Source organism: Sorex fumeus, unplaced genomic scaffold (genome assembly GCF_029834395.1).
Source record: "Sorex fumeus unplaced genomic scaffold, SorFum_2.1 ptg000052l, whole genome shotgun sequence".
In the NCBI taxonomy this organism is placed as follows: Eukaryota; Metazoa; Chordata; class Mammalia; order Eulipotyphla; family Soricidae; genus Sorex; species Sorex fumeus.
The window spans coordinates 973471-1001220 of NW_026606109.1; the positions used below are offsets into that span (position 1 = coordinate 973471).

At 59.1% G+C, this 27750-nt stretch overlaps 1 protein-coding gene across 2 annotated transcripts in view; it reads right to left on the minus strand.

The window, feature by feature from the left end:
* Positions 1-13747: 13747 nt before the first annotated feature.
* Positions 13748-27750, minus strand: part of SMOC2 (SPARC related modular calcium binding 2) — a 64047-nt gene continuing 50044 nt past the window's right edge. The window contains exons 10-13 of one of the 2 annotated variants that reach the window (XM_056124902.1): positions 17771-17870; positions 17195-17469; positions 14848-14885; positions 13748-14038 (exon numbers count right to left, since the gene is read on the minus strand). In XM_056124902.1, coding sequence (XP_055980877.1) covers positions 14021-14038; positions 14848-14885; positions 17195-17469; positions 17771-17870 — 431 coding nt within the window. In that variant the 3' untranslated portion in view covers positions 13748-14020. The remainder of the gene's footprint in view (positions 14039-14847; positions 14886-17194; positions 17470-17770; positions 17871-27750) is intronic. The other variant, XM_056124903.1, reaches the window with a different exon arrangement.

Here is a 27750-nt window from a genome sequence, read left to right on the forward strand (position 1 = left end):
GAACTGTAGCACGGTCTTTCCATTGTTCATCAATTTGAAGGAGCGGGCACAGGAAAGTCTCCACTGAGAAGACTTTATGGTTACTGTTTTTGGCATATCAAATACATCCCGCGTAGCTTGCCAGGCTTTGCTGTGAGGGCAAGATACTCTGGAAAGCTTGCCAGGCTCCCAGAGAGGGGTGGAAGAATCGAACTCGCGTTGGCAGGGTCGGCCGCTAGCAGGGCAAACGCCCGACCCGCTGTGCTATCACTCCAGCATTATATATTCATATAATTCATATATTATATGAATATATATTCACATAACTGTGAATGAGAGAAGAATAATCCCAGAGAACAGAGTAAGGTGGGAAAAGGTGGGAATTTTCCAATCTCAGACATCTGCTTTTGTTCACTCCGTGAGTGAACATGGAGCATTAATACTTCTCTTTTCCCTGACACCTGGAGTGCACTTTCCAACCCGTGGTGACAGTGACTTGTTTTCTTGGACACAGAAAATTGGGGCATGCCACAACAACTGTGCAAAGGATTCCAGGCTGCCCAGAGACTGATAAGGGATCTACGTGGATATTTTGATCCCTCCAGGATGCTATATGAACCTACGGTGCCTCAGGAGGTAGTTCACATCCCAGACGTCTGTCTTGGGGCTAGAATTTGGCCTCGGCTGCCCGGCAATCCTGTTCTAACAAGCCTAAGCACTGACCATCCTGATTCCACACACTCTCTGCACCTGTGACAGCAATCCCACCTAGGCCACGGGCACCCGGGTCAGAGACCGTCCACTCTGGCCATGACGCAGAGGGCCTCAGACTCCTGAAGGGGCACTGAAAGAGAACATTACTAAATGTAGAGAGAGTCAGGGAGAATGGCACCCTCCTCCGTAGTTAGCAAAGTTTAAAGAGAGAGAAAGGGTAGGGCTTAAAAAGGGTTAAGGACAGGGGGTATGGTGCCGCCAGCAGGTCAATCTGTACCTGTGAGGTGGTGGATCTGCAGCCTTATGGCACCGTCAGACGTTAAGATACTCCAAAATTGGTGCTGCGCCTTTGGCCAGACCCAAAAAACTTGGGGCAAAGTTTACCATGAAAATAAACGCCCAAAAGTTAAGTATGTGGGAGACACACACACAAACCACCTCTGGCCCAGCTATACCATGGGAGGCAAGGCCTCTCTGGTTCCTGATCGAAAGGCTTACCGGCCCAGATCCCAGAGACACAGAAAAGAATCTTGGATCCCAAGGGTTTTGGCAGAGATGCATCCTGTTCCTGCAATAGGGTTGATGAGTGAGTTGATGGCGATCTCTGTCCTGGGGCAGCTCTGGGGTACACGGGGCTTGGGTCCATGTTCCTTGGGACCCCCTGCATGAGGCACGGAGGGTACTGAAATTCAGATCCTGCTCAGAACCAGACATCTGGCTTTGTTCACTCTGTGAGTGAACGTGAAGCATTAATACTTCTCTTTTCCCTGACACCTGGAGTGCATTTTCGAACACGTGGTGACAGTGACTTGTTTTCTTGGACACAGAAAATTGGGGCATGCCACCACAACTGTGCAAAGGATTCCCGTCTGCCCAGGGACTGATAAGGGATCTACGTTTCAGGTCCTGCTCAGAACCGGTGGCCATGGTCGTGCTGACCTTCACCACAGTGGCCTCAGTGGGGACTGCCTTTGGGCTGTGGTCGAAGGGGCAATGCGGCTGTACCTCCGGGGACACGGGTTTCTCAGAACCAGCTCCGTGTCCCACTTCACCTCCGGCCAAGGTAGCAATGACACACACCAGGGTCCCGATCCCTACCGGGAGAGCCTCGATGTCGTGTTTCTCCAGGGAAAACGCCTTTCATCCCACTGAGGTTTCCTCTCTTCGCTGGCCCGAGACAACCCTGAAATGGGCACCCAGTGCTGGGCCCCAGCGAGGGTCCCTGCGGAGCCCAGGGTCATGATGTGGGATATCACCCCACTCAGTGTCCACACAGGGCCCCTCAAGCTTGCCACATTCGGGAGGTAAAACGCGTCGGTTTCCACTGCGCCTGCCTCTCTGTGTCCTCCTTGGTGCAGCTGGTCATCAGCCACTGCTGTCTTTGCCGGACAGGGCGATGAGAACGCCCCGCCTGTGAGTGCCCGCTGAGCCCTGAGCCCGTGTCCTTTCCCTCTGGTCGTGCAGGCCACCACAGACAGGCCTCAGAAGGGCTCAGGAGGGAGGGGCTTGGGGCCAGCACGGCACCGGTGTCCTTGCCAGAGCACCTGCAGGGAGCCTGTGGCCTTGAGTAAGGACAATTGTCTCCTGCCCAGCCCTGCATGGAGTCGTCCTTTCATCCGTGACTGGATGTGCCGTGGACCCTGAGCCGTGGCCTTGGCCTCTGTCCAGTCCCTAGGACAGTGAGCCTGGGCAGGGCGGCTTCTACTCCCGCTAAGCTATCCCACGGTGGCCACATCTCCTCCTGACCACGCCGGGAACCGAGAACTGGTATGTCGATAGGTTCCTGTGCTCACAGGTGATGGGCAAAGAACCGAAAGTCACACACACGCAGAACACAGCGACAAACCAACACGTTTACTCAGGCCTCTGGACAGGGCAGCTGGCCGGACAGCTGCCAACAGGCTCTGTGGGACTGTAGGGGGATGAGGGTTCGCCCCTGGGGTGGGACTCGGCACCACAGACGCCCCAGGCCTAGGCCCAGCAGCCGTGTGTGCAAAGAACCCCAGTGCACACGGGAGACCCGTGGAGCCAAAGGCCCTGACCTGAGTCTGGGGTGGCTGCAGATGGTGCCCTGCTCGGGCTCTTGGGGCCTGTCCAGGCCTGGAGCAGCCGAGCTCTCACGCCTCAGTCCCGAGCAGCTCCCGGCTAGGCCGCCACCTCGGGTGCCCCAGCCCACATCCGGGCAAGCCCCACCCCCCCGGGCCTTCCCCGGGCCAGAAACATCGGCTCTAACTACGCCCCCGCGAGGCATCAGGGGCCCAGCCAGGAAACAGGGGCGACGAACGTTCAGGCTGCTTCCTGCTGGCGGGGGGCGACCTCAGCCGGATCCCCAACCTCCTTCTGTGGCAGGAAGACGCGGTCAGCAGAGGCGCTGGCGTGGACAGGGTCCACTTCCTCTCAGCTGCTCTCAGAGAGGGACTCGGAGGTCGGGGTGCAGAGCGTGCCCCCGACTCAGGCTCCAGATGCACAGGGGCAGCGGTGTGGGGCTCACGGGACGAGGGTCCGCTGACCTGCGGCTCAGCCTCAGGGGGTCACGCCAGGGACTCGTCCACGCCAAAGAGTCGTCCCGCGCGGCCTCTCAGGTAAGGCCCTGCGGACAGGCCACACCGCCCACCCCACAGCGAGGAGTAGCCTGCAGGACGGGGCCTGCACCTGCCAGAACTCGGCCCCCAGAAGTCAGGACGCAGGCCGGGAGCCAGAGGCAGTGGGAGGGCGCTGGTCTCCAGTGAGCCCACCTGGACTGTGTGCCTGGAGCTCCCAGGCCGCCGTGTGGCCGCAGCTGTGGTCCCTTAGCACAGAGCCTGGAGTGCACCTGAGCTTACCGCGCCAAGACCAACTGTCCCAGAGGAATCCCGAGGAGCTCCAGGCCATTTCTAGAGGGTGCCTGTGCAGGCCGTGCTTGGGTGGCTCTAGCTTGGAGGCGGGAGGTGGGCAGCGGCAGGTCAGGCAGAGGAGACACGCAGAGCGGGCATGAGTCCCCCGACCAGTGTTAAAAGTGGAGGGGTCATACAGTGTCACTGTAACCCAGGGCTACACAGAGTCGGCAGCGGTTAACAAAGGGTTAAACGGAGATGCTGGAGATAGCAAAGCCCTCAAGAGAGAAGGAGACGATGGCGAGAGGGTTAAAGAGTGGGGGGACAGACTCCCCCCAGTTCAGTAGAGACAAGAACAGAGGGCTCAAGGTTTTGAGGCTTCTGAAGTACCACGGGCCAAGTGGGGTAGAAAAAGCAAAGGGTTAAACAGAGTGCCCTGGTTGACAAAGGGTTAAGAGAGCCTGCTGGGACTGGCAGGGGGCTCTCAGAGGAAGCCTGAAGCCACTGGGTTCAAGGAGCAGGTGCAGTGACCAGAGGGTGAGGAAGGCAGGTTGATCCCCAGAGGGTTAAACCGCAAGGCTTGACTTCACAGAGGGTTAAAAGCAAAGGAGACACAGGACAGTGTGTGATTGTGCAGGGATGCGCACGTGTCCTGTGGGAGCAGTACACGTTGCACTTCTGACCCCCGTAGGAGTACACATTGTATACCAATCCCTATAGCAGTATGGTACGCACGGGGCGACTTCTCCGCAAAGAGTACGGTGTTTCAGACAGAGCTCTCCGCACAGAGTATGGTGTTTCAGACAGAGCTCTCCGCACAGAGTACGGTGTTTCAGACAGAGCTCTCCGCACAGAGTACGGTGTTTCAGACAGAGCTCTCCGCACAGAGTATGGTGTTTCAGACAGAGCTCTCCGCACAGAGTACGGTGTTTCAGAGTGAGCTCTCCGCACAGAGTACGGTGTTTCAGACAGAGCTCTCCGCACAGAGTACGGTGTTTCAGACAGAGCTCTCTGCACAGAGTACGGTGATTCAGACAGAGCTCTCCGCACAGAGTACGGTGTTTCAGACAGAGCTCTCCGCACAGAGTATGGTGTTTTAGAGTGAGCTCTCCGCACAGAGTACGGTGTTTCAGACAGAGCTCTCCGCACAGAGTACGGTGTTTTAGAGTGAGCTCTCCGCACAGAGTACGGTGTTTCAGACAGAGCTCTCCGCACAGAGTACAGTGTTTTAGAGTGAGCTCTCCGCACAGAGTACGGTGTTTCGAGTGAGCTCTCCGCACAGAGTACGGTGTTTTAGAGTGAGCTCTCCGCACAGAGTACGGTGTTTTAGAGTGAGCTCTCCGCACAGAGTACGGTGTTTCGAGTGAGCTCTCCGCACAGAGTACGGTGTTTCAGACAGAGCTCTCCGCACAGAGTACGGTGTTTTAGAGTGAGCTCTCCACACAGAGTACGGTGTTTCAGACAGAGCTCTCCGCACAGAGTACGGTGTTTCAGACAGAGCTCTCCGCACAGAGTACGGTGTTTCAGACAGAGCTCTCCGCACAGAGTACGGTGTTTTAGAGTGAGCTCTCCGCACAGAGTACGGTGTTTCAGACAGAGCTCTCCGCACAGAGTACGGTGATTCAGACAGAGCTCTCCGCACAGAGTACGGTGTTTCAGACAGAGCTCTCCGCACAGAGTACGGTGTTTCAGACAGAGCTCTCCGCACAGAGTACGGTGTTTCAGACAGAGCTCTCCGCACAGAGTACGGTGTTTCAGAGTGAGCTCTCCGCACAGAGTACGGTGTTTCAGACAGAGCTCTCCGCACAGAGTACGGTGTTTCAGACAGAGCTCTCCGCACAGAGTACGGTGATTCAGACAGAGCTCTCCGCACAGAGTACGGTGTTTCAGACAGAGCTCTCCGCACAGAGTACGGTGTTTTAGAGTGAGCTCTCCGCACAGAGTACGGTGTTTCAGACAGAGCTCTCCGCACAGAGTAAGGTGATTCAGACAGAGCTCTCCGCACAGAGTACGGTGTTTCAGACAGAGCTCTCCGCACAGAGTACGGTGTTTCAGACAGAGCTCTCCGCACAGAGTACGGTGATTCAGACAGAGCTCTCCGCACAGAGTACGGTGTTTCAGACTGAGCTCTCCGCACAGAGTACGGTGTTTTTGGGCGACTTCTCTGCATGATCTGCGGACGTGATGAGGTCACCACGCACACTAGGGCAATGTAAAAGCTCTGGCCATGGCCGTGCCTCGGAGCCTGCGCCGGGGAGCCCAGTGCGTGGCCCTGCTCTCCTGGCTGAGCAGCAGCCGCTGAGGATGTCGCCCCCCACCCCAGCCGGTCCCGGGGAGGACATCCTGCCTGCGGGCCGAGGAGGAGGAGGAGGCCCCGCCGGGCCTGCCCGCTGGGGACGTCCCGATGGCAGCCTGCCTGGTGTCGGCCGCAGCCGAGGGAGGAGCGTACTTTCGGTCTCTGGCCAGCCACTGGTGGGGCGGGGCCGTGTGGCCTTTCTGCTTGTCCGTGCTGGCGGGGACCGTCTCGGGCTCGCCCCCGCGCCCCTGCCTGGTGTGCCGCAGCCTGGAAAGCCGGCCCCTGCAGCCCTTGCGGACGCTCCTGTCGGACCCCGACCTCCCGGACTCCCTCCTCTTCTCGCTCCTCGTGGCCCACCTGTGCGCCTGCCACGAGGTGCGCCGCCTGGCGTGCGGGGACACCACGCTGGTGCTCAGCCACTGCTGGCTCTCCGCCAAGCTCGCCTTCCTGCAGTGGGCCCTGGACGCCAGGCAGCGCAGCTGGGCGGGGCGGGTGCCATCGCTCGCGGGCCTGTGCTCCCAGAGCCTGCTGCGGCGTGTGCACGCCGTCGGCAGCTGGGACATGAGGAGGTCCCGGAACTGGAGGGATGCCCGGGCCAGAGAGCTGCGGCCCGGCCCGGGGGCCCGCTGGGCAAGCCCTTCCTCCTCTTGCAGGGCGCAGTCCCGCCCGAGGTGCCGTCCAGGCCGCAGAGCAGGGAGAGCCCAACGAACCCCTGGCTACCCCCGGGACATGCCGAGAGTCATGTTGGCTGTGAGCTTCCACTAGGGTGACCCGGCGGCCGTGGGCCTGGAGCCCTGATGCCTGGCCACCTCCCCGGGCCACCAGGGTCGGCAGCTCCCGGTCAGAGCCACCTCCCTGGTACGCGGCTCTTTTGGGTATTCTCCTGGCCCTGCGGGTGCTTCTCCTTAAGCCCCTCCCAGGCACCCACCTTCCCCCAACCCCCTGCCCGGTCGGGGGACCCATGCCCGCTCCACGTGTCTCCTCTGCCTGACCTGCCGCTGCCCGCCTCCCGCCTCCAAGCTAGAGCCACCCAAGCACGGCCCGCACAGGCACCCTCCAGAAATGCCCCGGAGCTCCTCGGGATTCCTCTGGGACAGTTGGTCTTGGCGCGGTAAGCTCGGCTGCACTCCAGACTCTGTGCTCAGGAACCATAGCTGGGGCCCCACGGCGGCCTGGGGGCTCCAGGGACACAGTCCAGGCGGGAAGCCCAGTGCCTTCCTGCTGCCTCTGGCTCCCGGCCTGCGTCCTGACTTCTGGGGGCCGAGTTCTGGCAGGTGCAGGCCCCGTCCTGCAGGCTACTCCTCGCTGTGGGGTGGGCGGTGTGGCCTGTCCGCAGGGCCTTACCTGAGAGGCCGCGCTGGACGACTCTTTGGCGTGGAAGAGTCCCTGGCATGACCCCCTGAGTCTGAGCCGCAGGTCAGCGGACCCTTGGCCCGTGAGCCCCACACCGCTGCCCCTGTGCGTCTGGAGCCTGAGTCGGGGGCACGCTCTGCACCCCGACCTCCGAGTCCCTCTGTGAGAGCAGCTGAGAGGAAGCGGACCCTGTCCACGCCAGCGCCTCTGCTGACCGCATCTTCCTGCCACAGAAGGAGGTTGGGGACCCGGCTGACGTCGCCCCCTGCCAGCAGGAAGCAGCCAGAACGTTCGTCGCTCCTGTTTCCTGGCCGGGCCCCTGATGCCTCGTGGGGGCGTAGTTAGAGCCGATGTTCCTGGCTGTGACTTGGTTCCTGGTTAACAGTGGAAGGCCCGGGGGGTGGGGCTTGCCTAGATGTGGGCTGGGGGACCCGGAGAAGGCGGCCCAGCCGGGAGCCGCTCGGGAGTGTGGCGTGAGAGCTCAGCTGCTCCAAGCCTGAGCATGCCCCGAGAGCCCGACCAGGGCACCACCTGCAGCCACCCCATACTCAGGTCTGGACGTTTGGCTCCAGGCAGTCTCCCGTGTGCACTGAGGGTCTTTGCATACACGTGCTGCTGGGCCTAGGCCTGGGGCCATCTGTGGTGCCGAGTCCCACTCCAGGGGTGACCCCTCAGCCCCCCACCGTCCCCACAGTGCCTGTCGCAGCAGCAGGGCCAGCCGCCCTGTCCAGAGGCCTGAATAAACGTGCTGCTTTGTCGCTGTGAGCTGCGTGTGTGTGATTGTCTGTTCTTTGCCCATCACCTGTGAGCACAGGGACCTCTTGACACCCCAGTTCCCGGGTCCCGGGGTGGTCAGGAGGAGATGTGGCCACCGTGGGATAGCTTGAGCGGGAGCAGACGCCGCCCTGCCCAGACCCTCTGTCCTAGGGACAGGACAAAGGCCAAGGCCACGGCTCATGGTCCACGGAACATACAGTCACATCCTCATGGAGGGCGATAGGACGACTCCATGCAGGGCCGGGCGGGAGAGTACAGTCCTTACTCAAGGCCACAGGCTCCCTGCAGGTGCTCTGGCAAGGACACCGGTGCACATGCTGGCCCCAAGCCTCTCCCGCCTGAGCGGGAGGCCTCTGAGGCCTCTCTGCAGTGGCCTGCACAACCCTCTGGAAAGGACACGGGTTCAGGGCTCAGTGAGCACTCACAGGAGGGGCGTCCTCATCGCACTGTCCAGCAAAGACAGCAGTGGCTGATGACCAGCTGCACCAAGGAGGACACAGGGAGGCGGGCGCAGTGGCAGCCGAGGGGCTGTGCCTCCCCGGAGTTGCCATGCTTGAGGGACCCTGTGTGGACACTGAGTGGGGTGATGTCCCACATCGCAACCCCGGGCTCTGCAGGAACCCTTGCCAGGGCCCAGCACTGAGTGCCCACAGCAGGGTCGTCTCAGGCCAGTGAAGAGAGGAAACCTCAGTGGATGAAAGGCGTTTTCCCTGGAGAAACATGACATCGAGTCTCTCCCGGGTAGGAATTGGGACACTGGTTTGTGTCATCGCACCTTGGCTGGGGTCATGTGGGGGACAGAAACGTTCTGAGAGAAACCCGTGTCCCCAAAGGTACGGACATGTTGCCCCTTCGAGCACAGCCCGAAGGCAGTCCCCACTGAGAACTTGGGGAAGGGCAGCACGACCTTGGCCACAGGTTCTGAGCAGGACCTGAAGCTCGAACTCCAGCACCACATGCCTCACGCAGGGGGTCCCAGGGACCATGGGCCCAGACCTGCCCCAGGACAGAGATTGACATCAACTCACTCCAGAGCAGCTGCTGGACGCGAGGGACCCCAAAATCCTGCCTGAGTAAATCATTCTGGGGGGCATGGGCTGCAAGGTGCTGACTGACAACCGGCGTCCCCTGTGGCTCAGAATTCCAGAAACTTCTAATGCTCCCTCCTGCTCTGGGTGGCCCTTTCAGCTTCAGCTTGTGTCTGGTCGGCTCATCTCTGGGCAGGAGCACAGCAGGGCAGCAGGGAGCACTTCCCAGAGAGCTGGAGTCTGTAGCACACACTCAGTACAGAGGGTGCCCGCACCCCAGCCACAGCGGCCCTGAGTCTCTGGGTCGTCTGATACTGGATACAGACAGTGAAGCTCGGGGCATGTGCAGGCCCAGTGGGCAGCCTGGTGGACAGGGCCCACATGCCGCTTTCTCGAGAACAGGCCCGGGAGGCTGCGTTCAGGCCTCCCTCCAGCTGCAGCCGAATCCAGCTGCAGCTTTGCCTCAACCCAACCGTCCCTCAGGCCTGTGCTCCAAGGGCCCAGGTTGGTGCTGGGCACTGAGAAGCGGACAGTAGGGTGGCGCAGCAGAAAGCAGCAGCCGCCACCACGCCTCAGCTGGCCGCAGGGACGGGCTCGGGTCACCCTCCAGCCGGCCTGTGAGCGCCACACACTCAGGGTCCTGCTCTCGGGCCAGGCGGGCCCCACAGCCCGCTGCCATGGGGGGTTCCTCAGTCTGCCTCCCACAGTCCGGCTCCTGGACAGCCCCTGCCACTGGGCCCTGGGGAGGGAGGCCCGAGGCCTGTCAGACCAAAGCTCGCCCACCCACAGAGGAATCTTCCGGAGACAGCTCGGCCCGAGCCCTGAGGTACTGAGGTACTGAGTCTTACAGGGCCGTAGGCGGAGGGCGAGCTGGGGGGAGGGCCAGCTGGTTGACATCTGGCATGTGATTGGTCCCCCGAGAGGTCTCATTTGCATAAGATGGCTGCCACCCCTCACATGCGCATATTAGGGCATGAGCACTCTGAGCGCCCTTCGATGGGGTCTGAAGGGGAATGTGTCAGGGTCTGAGGGGAGGGTCTGCTGAGGAGTCTGAGGAGAGTCCGGTGGAGGGTGTATGCAGAGGAGAGACTTTGATAGGGGCCCCAGGGGAGACTGGGGGTGGGGACTGAGGCAAGACCTATGTCAGAGAATCTGAAGGGAGGCCTAGGAAATCTGAGAAGAAATGAACTGGGTACGGAGGGAGACTGGGCTATAGGTTTGAGGCCTGTTTTTGCGATCTGATGGGAGACATGAGTTGGGCAGCGGGAGGTGAATCTTGATTTGAGGGCCTGAGAGGAGGCCTGTGTCAGGGGTCTGAGGAGTGTCTGAGGAGATGCCTTAGTAGAGTATACGAGGGAAGACTTGTCTTGGGGTCTTTGAGGGGAGGACTGTGTCCTGGGGTCAGAGAAGGCTGTGTCACAGGGGTCAATGGGGAGGCTTGTGTAAGGGGCCTGCGGGGAGGCATGTGTCAAGGCAGATGTCTAAGGGGAGACTTGTATCAGGGGATCAGAAGGGAGACCTGTGTAGGGAGTCTGAGGGGAAGCCTGTGAAGAGGGTCTGAGGGGAGGACTGTGACCAGGTTCGGAGAAGAGAATTGGGTCAGGCTTCTGAGAGGGACTCCATCAGGGGTCTGAGGGGAGACTTGAACTGGGTATTGGGAGGGGAAATTTGCACTGGGGGGTCAGGGATGTGACTGGAGGCCTGTTTCTGGGATCTAAGGGGGAAACTATGGTACGGGTCTGTGGGGATGCCTTTATAAAGCGTCTGAGGGGAGGCCTCTGTTGGGGACTCAAGGGAAATTTGTATCGTGGGATCAAAGCAGAGCTCTGTGTCAGGTTTCTGAAGGAAAGCTGTATCAGGGGTTTAAGGGGAGGTTTGGAGTGGAGAGTAGAGGGGAGGCTTCTGTCAGGAGTCTGAGGGGAGTCCTGTGTCTGGGATCTGAGAAGAGAAATGAGTCAGGAGTCTGAGGAACTTGGGTCCAGCATTCTGAAAGGAGGCCTGCATTGGGTATCTTTGGGGAAACCTGTGTGGGAGGTCTGAGGGGAGGCCTGTGTCAGAGATCTGAACAGAGACATGAGTTGGGCAGTGAGAAAGGGAACTTGGATCAGGGGTCTGAGGAGAGGTCAGTGTCAAGGGTGTGAGGGGAGGCCAGTGTAGTATGCCTGTGGGGAGGCTGTGTCAGGGTCCTGAGGAAACTTTTGTCATGGGGTCAGAGGGGAGGCCTGTGTAGAGGATGTGAAGGGAGTCTGTGTCTGGTGAGGCAAGGCCTGTGTTTGGGTCTGAGGGATGAGTTGGTCATGGAGTCTTAAGATAAGGCTATATTGGGGCTGGAGCGATAACACAGCAGGTAAGGCACTTGCTTTGCATGCGGCCGACCCAGGTTTGATTCCCAGTATCCCATATGGTTCTCTGAGCACTGTCCTAGTACAGAGTCAGGAGTAACCCCTGTACATCACCAGGTGTGACCCCCCCAAAAAAGATAAGGCTATATTGGGGCCCTGAGGGAAAGCCTTGTAAAGTATCTGAGGGGAAACATGACTTGGGAAATCTCAGGAGAGACTCAGGGGAGGCCTATGTTAAGAGTCTGACAGGAGGCCTAAGTCAGAGGCCTGGGCGGGTTGCTTCAGGTCTGAGGGGAGACATATCTGGGGGGTTGAAGACAGACATGTGTTAAGGGTTCTGGGGGTTGGTCTGTGTCAGGGATCTGAGGCAAGTTTGTGTGTCTGGGGTCTGATCAGTGACCTGAGTCAGGGGTTTGAAGAGAGATCTTCCCCCTGAGTGTCTGAGGAGATGCCTGTGTTGCTGCTTCAGGGGAGTCCTGAGCCAAGGACTCTGTGGGTAGACTATGTTGGGGGTTCTGAGTCGGGGCCTGTGCCATAGGACTATGGGGATACTTGGGTCGAGGGTTCTGTGGGGAGGCCTGTGAAAGGATGAAGCCCCAGTAACACCGAGCCCAGACTATGCCTAAATGTGGGTTTTCTGGTCCTAGCATCAAAATGAGAGATCTCTACTACAACTGTTCAAAATAAACAAACTCCCCAAATGGCCATACGCCCAATTAGTGAAAATGCTTTTCTAATATTATTTAGCAGTGTGCAAAAAATAGGAAAAAAACATTCTTGCCCCCATGATGTCATCACCATTGTAAGCATCACCTGTATCTCCGGCATAATGACCAGCCACCACAGTGACCACCCTCACCATCCCTACCCTCATCTCCACCATTTCCCTGTCTGCCCTCACAGTCACCTCCATTCACAGGACCCCAGCACCACACTGCAGGCTCCTGGGTTAATGCTATTTCTCTTCTCCTTCCTGCCATCGTGTGGTGCTTTGCTCACTGGACTACTTGGCAGTTCCAATCATATTGGCCACTTCTGCACACGGGTCCCAATGAAAGCCCACACAGTTCATCTTGACAACTTGAAAAACATCTGGGTGCGACATCTGAGAGCCTGATATGAGTTTTCCAGGGAAGTTCTCCAACCTCCAACTCGGATAAGCTGATAGGGTGCAGGCAGGTGGGCGGGTTGGGGGCATGTGTCACAGTACGTGGCTCTGCCGGGCCCACAGGGGTGATGTTCTCTTTCAGTCTGAGACACAAACACTCAAGTTGGAACCATCTCCTTCAGACTCTGTTCCCAGCCTGAAACCAAGAGGTGCCCACACACTTCTCCCAGCCGTCTTTCCCACAGGGTCCTGGCCACATGTGCTCAGATGATGCCCACTGGCCCGCCGTGTGAGTGGAGGAAGGTCTGTGCAGGAGGGAAGCCAGCAGAAGGGAGGCCAATTTGGACCCATGTTCCCCGAGTGGGAGGACCCCAAGCCGGGGCAGATGCTGAGCTGGAGAGAGGAGGCCGCAGGTGCCCGCGAGGCCCGGGACAGCACTCACTGCTGCTCTCGTGGCTGCAGGGGTGCCCTCTGCGCATGGCAGCTCCCCTCTGCTGCACCCGCCCACCAGCCAGGCAGGACACAAGGCAGCTTGTACACATCCACGCCCATCCTGGGGCAGCCCAGGGCGCAGCCAAGCGATGCGTGGTAGCCGCCTTTGCACTGCCGGAAACACGAGACTGAGTGCGGACTCGACAGCATCGTTTATTTCAACCCAACCAGACTTCAGTCAAGGCCCGAGGTCTCAGAAGTCGTCAGGGCTGGGCCCAGCCTAGCTTCCATGGGACACACACTCGCTCCTGCCCCAACACTGGACTTTTCCTGCAGTTTAGCGAAGGAAGCAGCTGCGGGCAAATCTGCAAATGCCCTTGCAAGGTCACCTGCGGGCTACGGGCAGAGGGCAGCCAACCAGACAGGGCCCTTAGGGCCGCCGTTGACAAGCTCAGCCGGCAGGGGTCAGCTGCACCCCTGTCCCTGGGGCCCACCCAGCCCGTCTCCCCATGGGGGCCCTGTGCCAGGAGCGCTCAGCACAGAGGGTCGCAGTGGGCTTCCGGCTCTGGACGAGGCCACTGCCAGGTCCCATCCCAGTTTCAGGGCTAAGGGCTCGAGGGGCTGCTCAGGGCTCAAAGGGCAGGACAGAGAGCAGACGGGGCGCCCTGGAGCCGGCCTGGCACCGTCAGGGACGTTCGGGTTTCCTGTCTCCGCGGGGCCTCTCTGAGCGCCCAGCGCAACTCAAACAGAAGCTTGAGATGGCAAAGCAGACCCCCAAAGAGGGTCTCTGTGCCAGGGTGCTGTTAGGGCTTCCCCTTTGCGGGTGGGTGGGCAGGGTGAGCCTGCTCCCCTGGGCGGGGGGGGGGGGGGGCAGCATGGGACCAACGCAGCGCCCTGAGGGCTGAGCTCATCCGAGGCCCCGAGGTGACACAGAGCACAGAGGCAGCTTCTGTCCAGATGCGCCTTCGGCGAGTCCTAGAAGCTCCGGGACACAGGCATCGACGTGACCACGCGCTGAAGCCGGGCTCCGCTCACAGATCCCATCAGTCTGTTAAATATCTCGCTCCTACAAAGTGGATTTACATTTGAAGTACAGAGTGCAAATACTATGTTTTTGGTTTGGGTTTTTAATTGCGTTTTGGTGATTGTCGCCCACACACCGGGAGCCCTGGGAGCGCTCAGCCTTGCTTCCTGGGCTGAAAGAGGAGAGAGGAGGAGTCAGGGGGAGTCAGAGGGAGGCAGCCCGAGCCTGCCTGCTGGAGGAGGCTCAGTAGCCAACCGGGAAAATCTGACTTTAAACAGGGGAGGATTAACAGGGAAACCCGAAGAGCACTTGCGGGCACTCCTACCCTCTCCCAGGCAAAACTCTGTTGAGAGCAGCAGAGCCGGCCCCAGGCGCCCCTGTGGGCAGCGCCGTGGCACAGGCGTGTTCTGGGAGGCTTAGCCATGTTTACGGCCCAGGACCGGCACGGGCCATGGGAGAACCTCTGAAATGCCCCGTTCCGACAAACAGATTCTAGAATCCTTCACATCCCACTCTTGGCTCCTTCGGACACAAAGCTAGTCAGGTCCAGCCCTCCCTGAGCCCCGCTCACACCCAAGTCCTCCCCGAGGCTCACGGCTCCTGCCAGCCCAGCTGGGTGCGGCCTGCGTGGTGGTGGAGCCCCTTCCTGCCTCCCCATCCCGGCTCCCCTGCAGGGAGCTCAGCCCCCTCCAGCTCAGCCTCTGCAAACAGTCGGAGCTGGGAGCTTGGCCCGGACCACCGAGAGACCGCAGCTGTCCACATGGGGACAGGGACACGGAGGACACGGCCCTGGCCACCACAGGCGCCTCGGAACATCGCATCATTGGCAAGTCAAACAGCAAAGGCTCCGAGGGCTGAGCGCACGCAGAGTTGACAGGCTCTTGCGAACCGGTTCCAGCCGGCAGAAGGGCCCACCCTGTGCCACGTGCCCTCTGGGCTCTCCAACCCTGCCCTGGGCTGGCTCTGGAGGCGGCCACTCACCTGTCTCGGGGAAGCGCTGTCCACGCTGCCTCGGGGGGCTGCAGGGGACAAAGCAAAGGCCGTTAGCAGTGAAGGGCTGTTCCCAGAACAGGGCCTGGCAGCTGGACTCGACACGGCAGCAGGGGCCGAGCCGGAGAGCACGCCATGGGCAGCACTCGGATATCCACGGAGGGGAAGAATAGTAGGGCAGCCTCGGAGAGGCGGCGTGGCCTCAGCTGGGCGCCCCATCCCCACGCTGCCCCTCCTGCTTTGAGGCACCAGGGGCCATCAGCACTCGGGGGACTCGTGAGGCTCAAAGCAGGTGTCAGAGGGACCCAATGATGCCTCCTCAGCTCTGATTGGGGTCCTCGCCCTTCGCATGTGGGTCCCCGCCCTCCCCAAGAGAGTCCCCACCCTCCCCACAATGGTACCCTGACCTCCCCAGGGGGCTCCTCCCTCCACACGGACGTCTTCTACCTTCTGATGGGGGACCCCTGCCCTCCACTGGGAGTCCCAGCCCTCCTCCAGAACTCAGGACTCTGCACATGCCCTGTGTCCTGTGTCCAGCTAGGCAGGGTCCCTGCTGTGGCAGCCTCCACCGCCAGAGCTCTGAGGCCTCAGCCCAGCCCCCTCAGCGCATGGCAGAGCAGCAGAGGAAACACCCGGCCCCACAGTGGAGTGAAGACCACAGGCAGCCTGAGGAAGGACTGGGTTTGGGGGGAGAAAGTGACACCCAGAAGGTGGGGCCGACACCCACCTCAGCTCCCTGGGCCGTGTCTCCAGGACAGAGTTTCAGAGAAAGACTCAGACTCGCCACCTCCCACCAGGACTCACCTCCCTCAGAGCCTCCAAGACTCACCCAAGGAGCCCTCAGAAACCTCGAGGGACTGCTCAGAGACCCAAGTCTCTCCCAGGACCCTCAGACCTCCACTATCCAGGGACCCCTCAGAGCCCCCAGATTCCCACAAAGGGACCCCTCAGAGCCCCCAGACTCCCACACAGGGGCCCCTCAGAGCCCCAGACTCCCACACAGGGACCCCTCAGAATCCCACACAGGGACCCCTCAGACTCCCACACAGGGGCCCCTCAGAGCCCCCAGACTCCCACACAGGGACCCCTCAGAGCCCCAGACTCCCACACAGGGGCCCCTCAGAGCCCCAGACTCCCACACAGGGACCCCTCAGAATCCCACACAGGGACCCCTCAGACTCCCACACAGGGGCCCCTCAGAGCCCCCAGACTCCCACACAGGGACCCCTCAGAGGCCCCAGACTCCCACACAGGGGCCCCTCAGAGCCCCAGACTCCCACACAGGGGCCCCTCAGAGTCCCCAGACTCCCACACAGAGGCCCCTCAGAGGCCCCAGACTCCCACACAGGGGCCCTCAGAGTCCCAGACTCCCACACAGGGGCCCCTCAGAGCCCCCAGACTCCCACACAGAGACACTCAGAGCCCCCAGACTCCCATACAGGGACCCTCAGAGCCCCCAACTCCCACACAGGGACCCCTCAGAGCCCCCAACTCCCACACTGGGACCCCTCAGAGCCCCCAGACTCCGACACAGGGACCCCTCAGAGCCCACAGACTCCTACACAGGGACCCCTCAGATCCCACAGGCTCCCACACAGGGACCCCTCAGAGCCCACAGACTCCCACACAGGGATGCTCAGAGCCCCCAGACTCCCACACAGGGACCCCTCAGAGCCCCCCAACTCTCACAAAGGGACCCCTCAGAGCCCTAGACTCCCACACAGGGACCCCTCAGAGCCCCAGGTAGAAACTGGGAGCTGCCTGTGGTGGCAGCATCTCAGGAGCTGGTGACCACAACCAAAGTCCTGAGTGGGTGCAGAGACCAGGGCCACTCTCACCCCTGGGAGCAGAAACAGGGGGTGGAGGTGGTTCTCCCGGTGACTGGGGGTGGCAGGAAGGAAACGGTGCCCAGTCCCTCCTGGTGCTCCGACCCACCTTGTTATTCCATCCCCATCTTGGTATCCTACCCCTTTCTGGTGCTCAATCCCCCCTCCTGGTGCTCCCCCTCCTGGTGCTCCCCCCTCCTGGTGCTCAATCCCCCCTCCTGGTGCTCCCCCTCCTGGTGCTTCCCCCTCCTGGTGCTCAATCCCCCCTCCTTGTGCTCCCCCCTCCTGGTGTCACTCCCTGTGCTGAGTGCTCCACCCCTGCTGGTGCTCCATCCCGAGAGCACAGCGAAAGCAGGTGCCTGAGAAGAGTCCCAGGTGCCACGGCCCTAACACTCTCCCTACGGGTGTGGCGTGAGGTGCCCACAGGACCAGGAAGCCGGAGCCCCGAGAGGCTCGGTGGAGCATCCAGAGGTGAGGCGGGCCCCCAGCCCCCGCGCAGGACAGGCACTTACTCGGGAGCCGCCTGGCGCTGGCCCTGCCCTCCTCCCTGCTGACGCCCAGACAGCCCATCAGCTCCTGCAGCGACAGCGCCCGGTCGTTGCTGGCGTCGCAATATTCCACGAATCTCTTCACGCACTTCTTGGGCTTGGCCTTCTTCCGCAGGAAGCGCTTGACGGGCTTCATCTCCTTTTTGCCGATGTCCCCGCTGCCGTTCCTGTCCAGCACCTTGAAGTACCAGCGTACCACGCGTTCCTCCAGCGTGTGGCTGGGGTCCGGCTCCGGCTGCCTGCAGAGACACGAGCGCAGTGGGACCTGCTGCGCCAGGAGACCCCACCCCCTCCCTGACACCCCGGGCTGCATGGGGCATGAGGGGAGGGCAGGGGGGGAAGGGGAGGGAGGCAGGCAGGAGGGAGGGGCGGGGTCCCTACAGGGGAGGGAAGGGAGGACGGGCCCACTGAGAGGGAGGGAGGAGAGGCATGGGGAGGGGGAGATGCAGAGGCCTTTCCGAGGCTCTGGGGTGTGTCCCAGTGTGGCTGAGACCTGGGGACCCTCCCAGCTCCGGTTCCCCTCTGGGGTAGGGCATGCACCTGCCAGGGGCAGCAGGGTCGGACACGGCATGGACCATGTCTGTGGACAGCGCGTCCAGGACACTGGTCAGGAACTCGTTCTTCTTGGCGCCGGGACAGCCTGCAACAGAACCACTGGGTCTCCGTGCAGCCCGGGGCGGGGGGTGGACTGGCCGCGTCCACGGGCAGACTGGCCATGAGGGATTCTCGGGTGTCTCCCAGCCTAGCTTTCAGGGGGCGAAGGCTGAGGGGAAGGCGCGAATGACAAGCTGCTGTGTATCTGAAAGTGCCTCAGAGCCCCCTGGACACGGCAGCCCTCCGAGCTCGCCTGCCCCGCAGGTCCTGTGTGGGCCACGGAGTCACCCGCAGCAGGACTCGGCTCTTCTCCAGGGCCACAGTGCGTCCTTCCGTGCTGCACTTACATGGCATCGGAGTGGGCTGGCCCTGCCAGCGTACCCCACACTGCGGCTGGCGCCCTGCGTCACCACCCACCAGCGGGCTAGCGGGCCGGAAGGGGCAGGCGCCTGCTCGTGGGGAAGCCCAGTCGGCGGCAGCGGTTGGGGCTCAGCCACCGGGAAGAGCTGCCAGAGAAAACAGCATCGTCCATCTGCCTCGCTCTAAGGCTGGAGCCTGCACGTCCAGGCTCTCGCTGGCCTTCCCGCCAGCAGGCCTCACGAAGCCTCTGGGCCCCTCACCCGCACGGGCAGGCCAGCGTCTCGCTCCGTCACCTACACACGCTGACGGAAGCCCTGCAGGGGACGGGCCCTGCACGCATCTCCAGCAGGGTCTGCCGAGAAGGCTTCCCCCTCAGCAACGGCCAGAGCCACGTCAGCAGACGGAGCCAGGAGCCGCTGGGTCACCCGCACAAGGCCATGCCAGACCCCGCACCACACGGTCTCCTGACACAGAGCCACAGGGCTTACAGAGCTGCTGAGGGCCGCGGGAGGAGATCCGGCCAGAAGCACCGCTGGGAAGCCACCACGCCCCTCCCAGAGAAAGAATGATCCGCAGCAAAGGAAACACAACATTGCAGGCGAAGCAGATTACGTGGCTCTGTGGCTCCGGGCTGCTCTCCACATCCCCTTATTTTGCTCTCTGGAGGGTGTCTGTGTCCAGCCGATGGTGGCCAATTCCCACTGCCCCCCTCAGCCTCCAGATGCCCAGGGGCCCCAGCCCCCAGCAGGGGCCACGGGGAGGCCCGTAGGACGAGGGGGCCTCAGCCCCCGAGAGCAGCCCCCAGGGAGAGCCAGCATGTATGCTCCTCCTCGATAGGCCTTCCCACAAGGAAATGAGGGGTGTGGTGAGCAGCGAGCCTGGCCACGTCGGAGGGAAGTTCATCCCGGACACACATGGCCACTCGCACATCTGGCAGGGACAGGCTCAAATCACACACTCCACTTGCGCTGCGTGACCAACTGTTTATTATGGCCAGCAATTTTTCTTCCCCAGCCTCTTCAAACAAACCATCACACATGGCAGCTGCCAGGGAGTCCCAGAAACCCAGTGTCATCTGGAAGCAGCCCTGCAATCTATGCTCGTGTTGATTTATGTGGGGGCAGGGACCTGGCTGGCCGGAGGCTGCCAACACTGCTAGCACACAGGCAGTGAAGGGCTCCTCAAAGAAAACTCGGTCCTAATGTGTCAAGATGGACAGTGAACAGAAGGGCAGGCTCATGACCCAAATGCTGTGGCACCATCAAAACCCTGATCCTCACAGGAATATCTTCAGACCCCCTCACTAAAGGACCCGCTGCGTGCCCCTTCACCTCTCACAGGAACCTGCTGTACGCCCATCTCTTCACATAGGAACCTACTTTAAACCCCATCTCCTTGAAGGAGCCTGTTGTCTGCCCCGTCTCCTCATAAAGGAGTTACATCACCATTTCACACAGGATCCCATTGTATGCCCTATTCACTCAAAGCAACCTGCTGTATACCCTATCTCTTTCCACAAGATGCTATAGACCACATCTCCTAAAGGGAATCTGCTGTACAGCCCATCTCCGCACGCAGGAGCCTGCTGTAGGCCCCATCTCCTCACAGAAACTTGCTGTAGGCCCCATCTCCTCACAGGAACCTGTTGTATGCCCATCTCACAAGAGAGTGCTGTAGAACCTACCTCCACACATACGAATCTGCTGCAGACCACATCTCACCAAGGAACCTGCTGCATGCCCCATCTCCTCAAACAGGAACAAGCTGTGTGCCCCATCTTCTCACAGGAACCTGCTATAAACACCATCTCCTGATATAGGAAACTGCTATAGATTCCATCTAATCACAGGAAGCTGTGGTATGCCACATCTCCTCACAAATAACCTGCTGTGGACCCAATCTTCTCAGAGGAACCTGCAATGTGCCCCACCTTCTCACACATGAATATGAAATTGACTCAATATATCATACAGTAAGCTGCTAATACCCCATCTCCTCAGGAACTTCTGTTGACAACATCTCCTTACAGGAGCCTGATATGTGCCCCATTTCCTCACAGAAACCTGATGTGGACCACATACTCTCAGACACAACCTACTGTAGACACAATTTCATGACATAAGAACCTCCTATAGAAATCATCTCCTGAAACAGGAACCTGATATATACCCTATCTCCTCACAGGAACATGCTGTATACCCTACTACTTCAGAGGAACATGTTGTATGCCCCATCTCCTCACAGGAACTTGCTTTAGACCCCATTTCCTGACCAAAGAATCTGCCATAGACCCCCATCTCCTCACAGGAACCTGCAGTATACCCCATATCCTCACAAAGCTATCTATTGTAGACCCCACCTCCTCACACAAGAACCTGTTAAATGCCCCATTTTCTAACAGAAACATGCTGTATACCCCATCTCTTCAGGAACCTGCTGTGTACCCTCATACAGGAACCTGATTTAGACCCCCATCTCCTCAAGGAGTCATCAGAAAAAAATCTCCTCAAAAGAAACTTCTGTAGACCCCATATTCTGACATAGAATCTGCTGAAGACCCCATATCCTCAAAGGAACATGTTCAATGCCTCCCAGGAATCTGCTGTAGCCAGCATTTCCTCAGAGGAAATCACAGTACACCCTATCTCCTTAGGATTCTGCTGCAGACCCTATCCCCCGATGCAGAAACCTGTTATAGGCATAGTCTCCTCACACAGAAACCTGCTATAGACACCTCACTTCACAGAAACCTATTATAGACCCCATCTCCTCACAAAGTAACCTGCTGTATGCCCCATTTCCTCACAGAAATCTGATGCAGACCACATATCCACACACAGGAACTTGCTGGAGATAACATCGTATGACAGAGAAACTTCCTGTAGAAACCATATCCTGAAACAGAAAACTGATGTATATCCTATCTCCTCACAGGAATCTGATGCAGACCCATCACCTCACAGAAACCTGCTGTAGATCCCATCTTCTCACACAGAAATCTGATGTATGTCCCATCTCCTCAAACAAGACCCTGCTATATGCCCAATGTCCTCACAGAAACCTGCTGAAGACACGATCTTCTCAAAGAGAACCCTGCTGTAAACACCTTCTCCTGACACAGGAAACTGCTGTAGACCCCATTATCTCACAGGAAATGATGTGGACCCCATCTCCTCACACAGGAACCTGCTGTGTGCTCTATCTCCTCACAGGAACCTGCTGTAGACTCTATCTCCTCACAAAAACAATCTATTGCAAATACCATCTCCTGACACAAAAAACTGCTATAGAGCCCACCACCTCACAGGAAATGCTGTAGACCCCATCTCCTCACATAGAAACCTACTGTGTGCTCTATCTCCTCACAGAACCTGATGTAAACCCTATCTCCTCACAAAGAAATCTGTTGTAAACACCATCTTCTGACAGGAAACTTCTGTAGACCCCATATCCTCACAGGAAACTGTGTTATGCCTCATTTTCTCAGACAGGAAGCTATTGTGAACCCCATCACCTCAGAGGAACCTGCTGTAGACCCTGTCTCCTCACATAGAAACCTACTGTGTGCTCTATCTCCTCACAGAACCTGATGTAAACCCTATCTCCTCACAAAGAAATATGTTGTAAACACCATCTTCTGACAGGAAACTTCTGTAGACCCCATATCCTCACAGGAAACTGTGTTATGCCTCATTTTCTCAGACAGGAAGCTATTGTGAACCCCATCACCTCAGAGGAACCTGCTGTAGACCCTGTCTCTTCACAGGAACCTGCTGTATACAACTGTTCACATAGATATCTACTATAGACCCCACTTTCTCACAAAGGAAGCTGTTCAATGCCCCATTTGCTCACAGAAACATGCTGTATACCCCATCTTTTCACAGGAACCTGCTGTAGACCCCATCTCCTCACAAAGAAAACTGCTGTGGACACCATCTCCTGACACAGGAACCCCCTGTAGAGCCATCTCCTGAAATAGGAACCTGATGTAGACCTCCATCTTCTAACAGGAACCTTCTCTTCACAGGAACTCATTGTATGCCTCATCTCCTCAAAAGGAACCTGCTGTAGGCCCCATCCCCTGACACAGAAACCTGACATAGACCCTATCACCTCACAGGAACCTACTGTAGACAACATCTCTTCACATGAACCTGCTGTATACCGCATCCCTTCACACATGTTTCTAATGTAGATCCCACCTCCTCACTCAGGAATCTACTATAGGCCCAATCTCCCGACACAGGCACCAGTTGTAGACCTCATTTTCTCACACAGGAACTTGCTATATGCCACATCTCCTCACAGGAAACTGCTGTAGATCCCATCCCCTCACAGGAATGTATTGTATTCCCCATCTCCTGATGCAGAAACCTGTTGTGGACTCCATCTCCTAAGAGGACTTGTTGTGTACCTCAACGCTTCACACAGGAATCTTCACACATATCCTCACACAGGAACCTATTGTATATCCCAAATCTTCACACAGAAACTTGCTGTAGACCACATTTCCCCACAGGAGCCTGCTGCATGCCTAATCTCCTGACACAGGAATATGCTGTTGATACCATATCCTGACAGGAATCTTCTGTACATTCCATATTCTCACAGGAACCTGCCATCGACTCAATCTCATAGGAACCTTCTGTAGATTCCTGCTTCTCACAGGAACCTGCTGTATGCCCCACCTCCTCACAGAAATCTGCTGTCGACCCTCTCTCCTCAGAGGAACCTGCTGCATACTCTAACTCCTCTATATCTTGTAAACCCAGTAATGTCCAAAGTGCCGGAGACCCCAGTCACTAATTCACTGTGTTGCCTTTTTCCAATTTCAGTGAGCTATGGGCAGAATTCCTGGGTTTTGTCACTGATAAACTCACCTTTACCTTCTCAAACCTCTGCCCACAAGAGTAAGGTGGGCACCAGTTCTAGATGGGAAGCCCTCCTCCCTATTGTGTTCCCACTGACGCTCTCAGGATGCTGGACTCCTGCTTCTTGTCCCTCTCAGCAGTGAAGGGGTCTGAAAGGGCAGACACATCTGTTAGAGTGCCCAGGGGACAGTTCGAAGTGGGTTTGGGAGGAGGAAAGAGTTCCACCACATCCCCATCATGTGCAGGTGGGCAGGAGATGAGCGGGTGCTCAGCTGCACTTTTGTGAGTGTGGGGCACCCCTATATCCCCAGATGCAACCTGGGTCCCCTCCTCTCCAAAGAAGCAGACGCTAAAGCTGGCAGCAACTGCCACAGCCCAGAGTGCACCCCCTGAGTGCATGTACCCAGCCCAGTGCACCCCTGAGTGTATATATCCCAGCCCAATGCACCCCCTCAGTTCATGTACCAACCTAGTGCACCTCTGAGTACATGTACCAGCCCAGTGCACCCCTGAGTGCATGTACCCCAGCCCAGTACACCACCATGCAGGCACCCCAGCCCAGTGCAACCCCCAAGTACAGGGCTCCGCACGCAGCACCCTCTAAGTGTGGGCACCCCCAGCTCAGTGCACTCCAAGCACAGGGCCTCCAGTCCAGCTTTGCGGGGCCAGTGGTCCCCTCTAGAGCCCCCATAGCCGCTGTGACGGGCCTGATCAGTGGCCTGTGCTGGCGCTTGTATGACAAGCTGGTCCCTGTCTGATTTGTTCCTTCTTGGGGCCGGATGGAGAAAAGAAGTTTCCAGGTAACCCCACAGGGAAGCTCCCGGGGCTGAGTGACCCTCACTGTCCACTGCAGAGATGAGGGTCAGCAAATGAGATGGAAGCCCCGAGCTGTCACCGCCGCCCCCAACCCTTACTCTCCAGGCTCTCCCCACTGACTCTGATCTCACCACCGTCCTATCCCTCACCGCCGCCCACAGGGGGCGCTCTGCCACCCATTCCCACCACTGTCTCCTCACCGGGACCTCGAACACCCACTTCCATAACCTTCCGCCCTAGAGCTCCTGTGACTAGCGCCATCTGAACCTGATGCCAGGGGACGCCCCACGGAGGGGTCAGGAGTCCTGATGTGAGGCACTACAGACACCCACACTGTCCGTTTTCAAAGCCTTAGCAGCAGCACTGCTGAACAGTCAGCTGGGGTCAGCCGCCACCCTCATCCCAGCCCCTCTCACTCACCAGGACTCTGTGTCTCCCTGTGTCTCTGTGTGTGTTTCTGTTTCTGTGTCTCTGTCTCTGTCTCTGTCTCTCTCTCTCTCACACACACACACATACATACACACACACACACACACACACACACACACACACACACACGAAGGGCAGTGCTCCCAAACTGGCCCCAAGCTCCTGTCGCCCTCTGAGCTTGAGCAGCTTATGGGGCAGGGAGGGGCAGGAAGGGAAGTTGAAGGACAGTGAGGAAAAATGAGGGGACAGTGAGGGACACTGAAGGGCAGTGAGGGGAGCGAGGGGCACTGAGCCACCCTGAGCCTCAGAGGATAAAGAGAGGGCGGTGAAGCCCAGCCCTGAGGGCCTGTTCCTGTGCTGGCCATGGCACCTGAGGGGATACTGGGCAGGGAGGGGCAGGCTGAAAGGGGTGGGCTGAGGAGGGGACGGCAGATCTGGGGCCCAGACGCAGCCCCGGTGCCAGGGTGCAGGCAAGGGGTTCAAGCGCCTGACTCCTCACCCCACCCCACCCACCCTCCCCCCCCCCCCCGCATCATGTGTCACTGGCCCGTCTGCACACAGGGTCTGACGCCGTCTCCCGGCCAAATGTCCTGTGTCCTGGCCCTTGCGGGGAGTCCAGGGTGCGGCCCCGTCTTGGTCCCAGCCTGGGGCCGCACACTGGGGCGGGGCAGCAGGAGGCTGGAGTGGGGGACCCTCAGCCCACTCTCGAGTTTGGCCACCAGCAGTGCTCAGGGGGCACCTGGATGGGAGCTGCAGAGGGGGCAGGTGTGGCCTCGCGGTGCGGCCTCAGTGGCCCTGGCTCAGGGACACCTTCAGACTGTCTCAGTGACGCCCAGGAGGCCACTCTCCCTGGGGACAGCATGGTTGCTCACCCTGGCCACTGACCTTCAAGGCCAACAGGGAGGGGCCTGTCAGCCCGGACATGCTGGACCTGAGTGAAGGAGCAAGAGGGGACGTGTGGGCGTTCGGCCGTGCCCAGCTCACTCCCAGCCCTTCCCTGAATGCTCCCTTCCAGGCTTAGGGCCGGCCCGGGCCACTCCAGCCCCCTGCACACAGTGCCCTGTGACCGCAGTGCATACCCAGGATGTCGCAAAGGGCACTTGTGGGTCCAGAAAACCAAGCCGGGATGGAGAGAACAGCGGGCCCAGAAGGAAGAACCCGGCCACCGGCCTGCACCACTTCCCCAAGGCCCAAAGAGCTGCTCGCCCTCACAGCAGCACCCTTGCGGCCCCTCACTCCCTGCACACCCTCACAGCCGCACCCCTGCACACCCTCACGCCCATGCACACCCTCAAGGCAGCACCTCTGCACACCCAAACTCCCCTGCATACCCTCATAGCCGCACCTCTGCACTCTCACACCCCTGCACACCCTCACAGTTGCACCCCTGCACACCCTCATGCCCCTGAACACCCTCACAGCTGCGCCCCTGCACACCCACACTCCCCTGTACACCTGAACAGCTAAAAACTCACACTCCCCTCCACTTCTTCAAAGCTGCACCCCTGCACCCCCACTCCCCTGCACATTCACGCAGCTGCACCCCTGCACACCAGCACCCCACACCCTTGCACTTGCTCACCTGCACACCCACATAGCTGTATGACTGCACACTCACAAACACACACCTACATCTCTGCATACTCACTCCACACCTCTTCACAGCCACCCACACAGCCCTGCAGTAGTGGGGCCCGCTATTCTTACTCAGAAATACCTGGAAGGTGAAGATCGGCCTCAGAGCGAGCCCCTGCTGCTGGGGGACCCCAGAGTCTCTCAGAGCACCCCCTGCAGCAGGACACCAGCACCGCCGCTCTTTCACAGACACAGCAAGGAGAGGAGCAGACTGAGCTTGTCAACTGCACACATGGGGCACATGCACTCAAGACACACACGGGACACAAACCCAGGATACACATGGGACACATGGGACACACATGGGGCACACACAGGACACACATGGGGCACACACAGGGTACACACAGGATACATGCAGAACACACGGGCACACATGAGGAGCACACAGAACACATACAGGGAACACGTGGGGCACACCCGGGACATACAAAGAGCACAAATGGGACATATAGGACACACATGGGACACAGGGCACACACGGAACACACACGAGACCCACACGGGACACACACAGGTTACACACAGAGTACACACAGGACATACACAAAACACATGAGGGATATACACGGGCCATGTGAGGGGCACATACAGGATATACAGGGGCATGCAAAGAACACATGCAGGGCACACATGGGACACATGAGGGGCATACGAAGAACACACGAGCACACGCGGGGCACAAGCAGGACACACGTGGAGCACACAAGGGCCACATGCAGGACACAGAGGAGCACAAGAGGACCCATGAGGGCACAAGAGGGGCACATTCAGGACAGACGGTACACACACGGGACGGCCATGGTGTGTTTGTGGGATACACACACATACACGGGACATGCGTGAACATGGTGGCACACATACAGGACAATTGGCACAGACTTGGCCAGCCCAGCAGGCCCTGCAGTGTGCAACCTATGTTCGGGCCCCTCAGTCCTCTCCTGTGCAGAGCCCCCTGTCCATGGGGGTCCTGGCCCCACCTGCACCAGGACCCGCCTTCTCACCCCTGGGATGGATGATGAGAACCACAGCACAGTGCAGGGAAACCGAGGCCCCTTGGCATGGAGTGATGCTCAGGGACTCACGCGTCTGTCTCCAGCACCAGTGAGCAGCCACCATGGACTGACCCAGGGGCACCGGCCGAGTGGCCCGCACCACCCCCCAGTTCCCAGCATCCGTGTCCGAGCACACTCCAGGCCTAGGACCAAGACCGTGCCCGTCCCCACGGCTCCAGGCCTCACTGCTGCAGCCACTCACACGTCACATACCCCAGGGAGCCTCCACAGAGCAGCTCCATGACTCTGACCCTCGGGAGCCATCACTCACCCCCCGGCTTTAGTGCCGGACAGGCCACTGCAGTTCAAGTCACTGGACACAAGGACAAAGTATGTCTCTTACTGAAACACAGACCCTTCTTGACTCAGCTCAGCCCAAAAGTTTGGTTGAAACGATCGTTGTACATAGACAGTCGACAGGTTGGTGAAACATGTTTGTCATCACTAGCATCAGGGAAATGCAAATCAGAGCCACGAGCTCTCACCTCACTCCCGAGACTGGCACTTACCACAGAGAACAGCAGCCAGTGCTGGTGCAGAGAAGGGGAGAGGGGCCCTCTCCACTGCTGCTGGGAATGCTGACTGATTCAACCCATTAGTTCCCAAAAAAACTAAGAACTGAGCTGCCATATTACCCAGAATTCCACCTTTGGACATCTGCCCCAGAGCCCAGTGTTGACTCAGAAGAGGCACCCTCACCCCGATGTCCACTGCAGCACTACCCACAATAGCCCAGATCTGGAGACAGCCCAAGCGT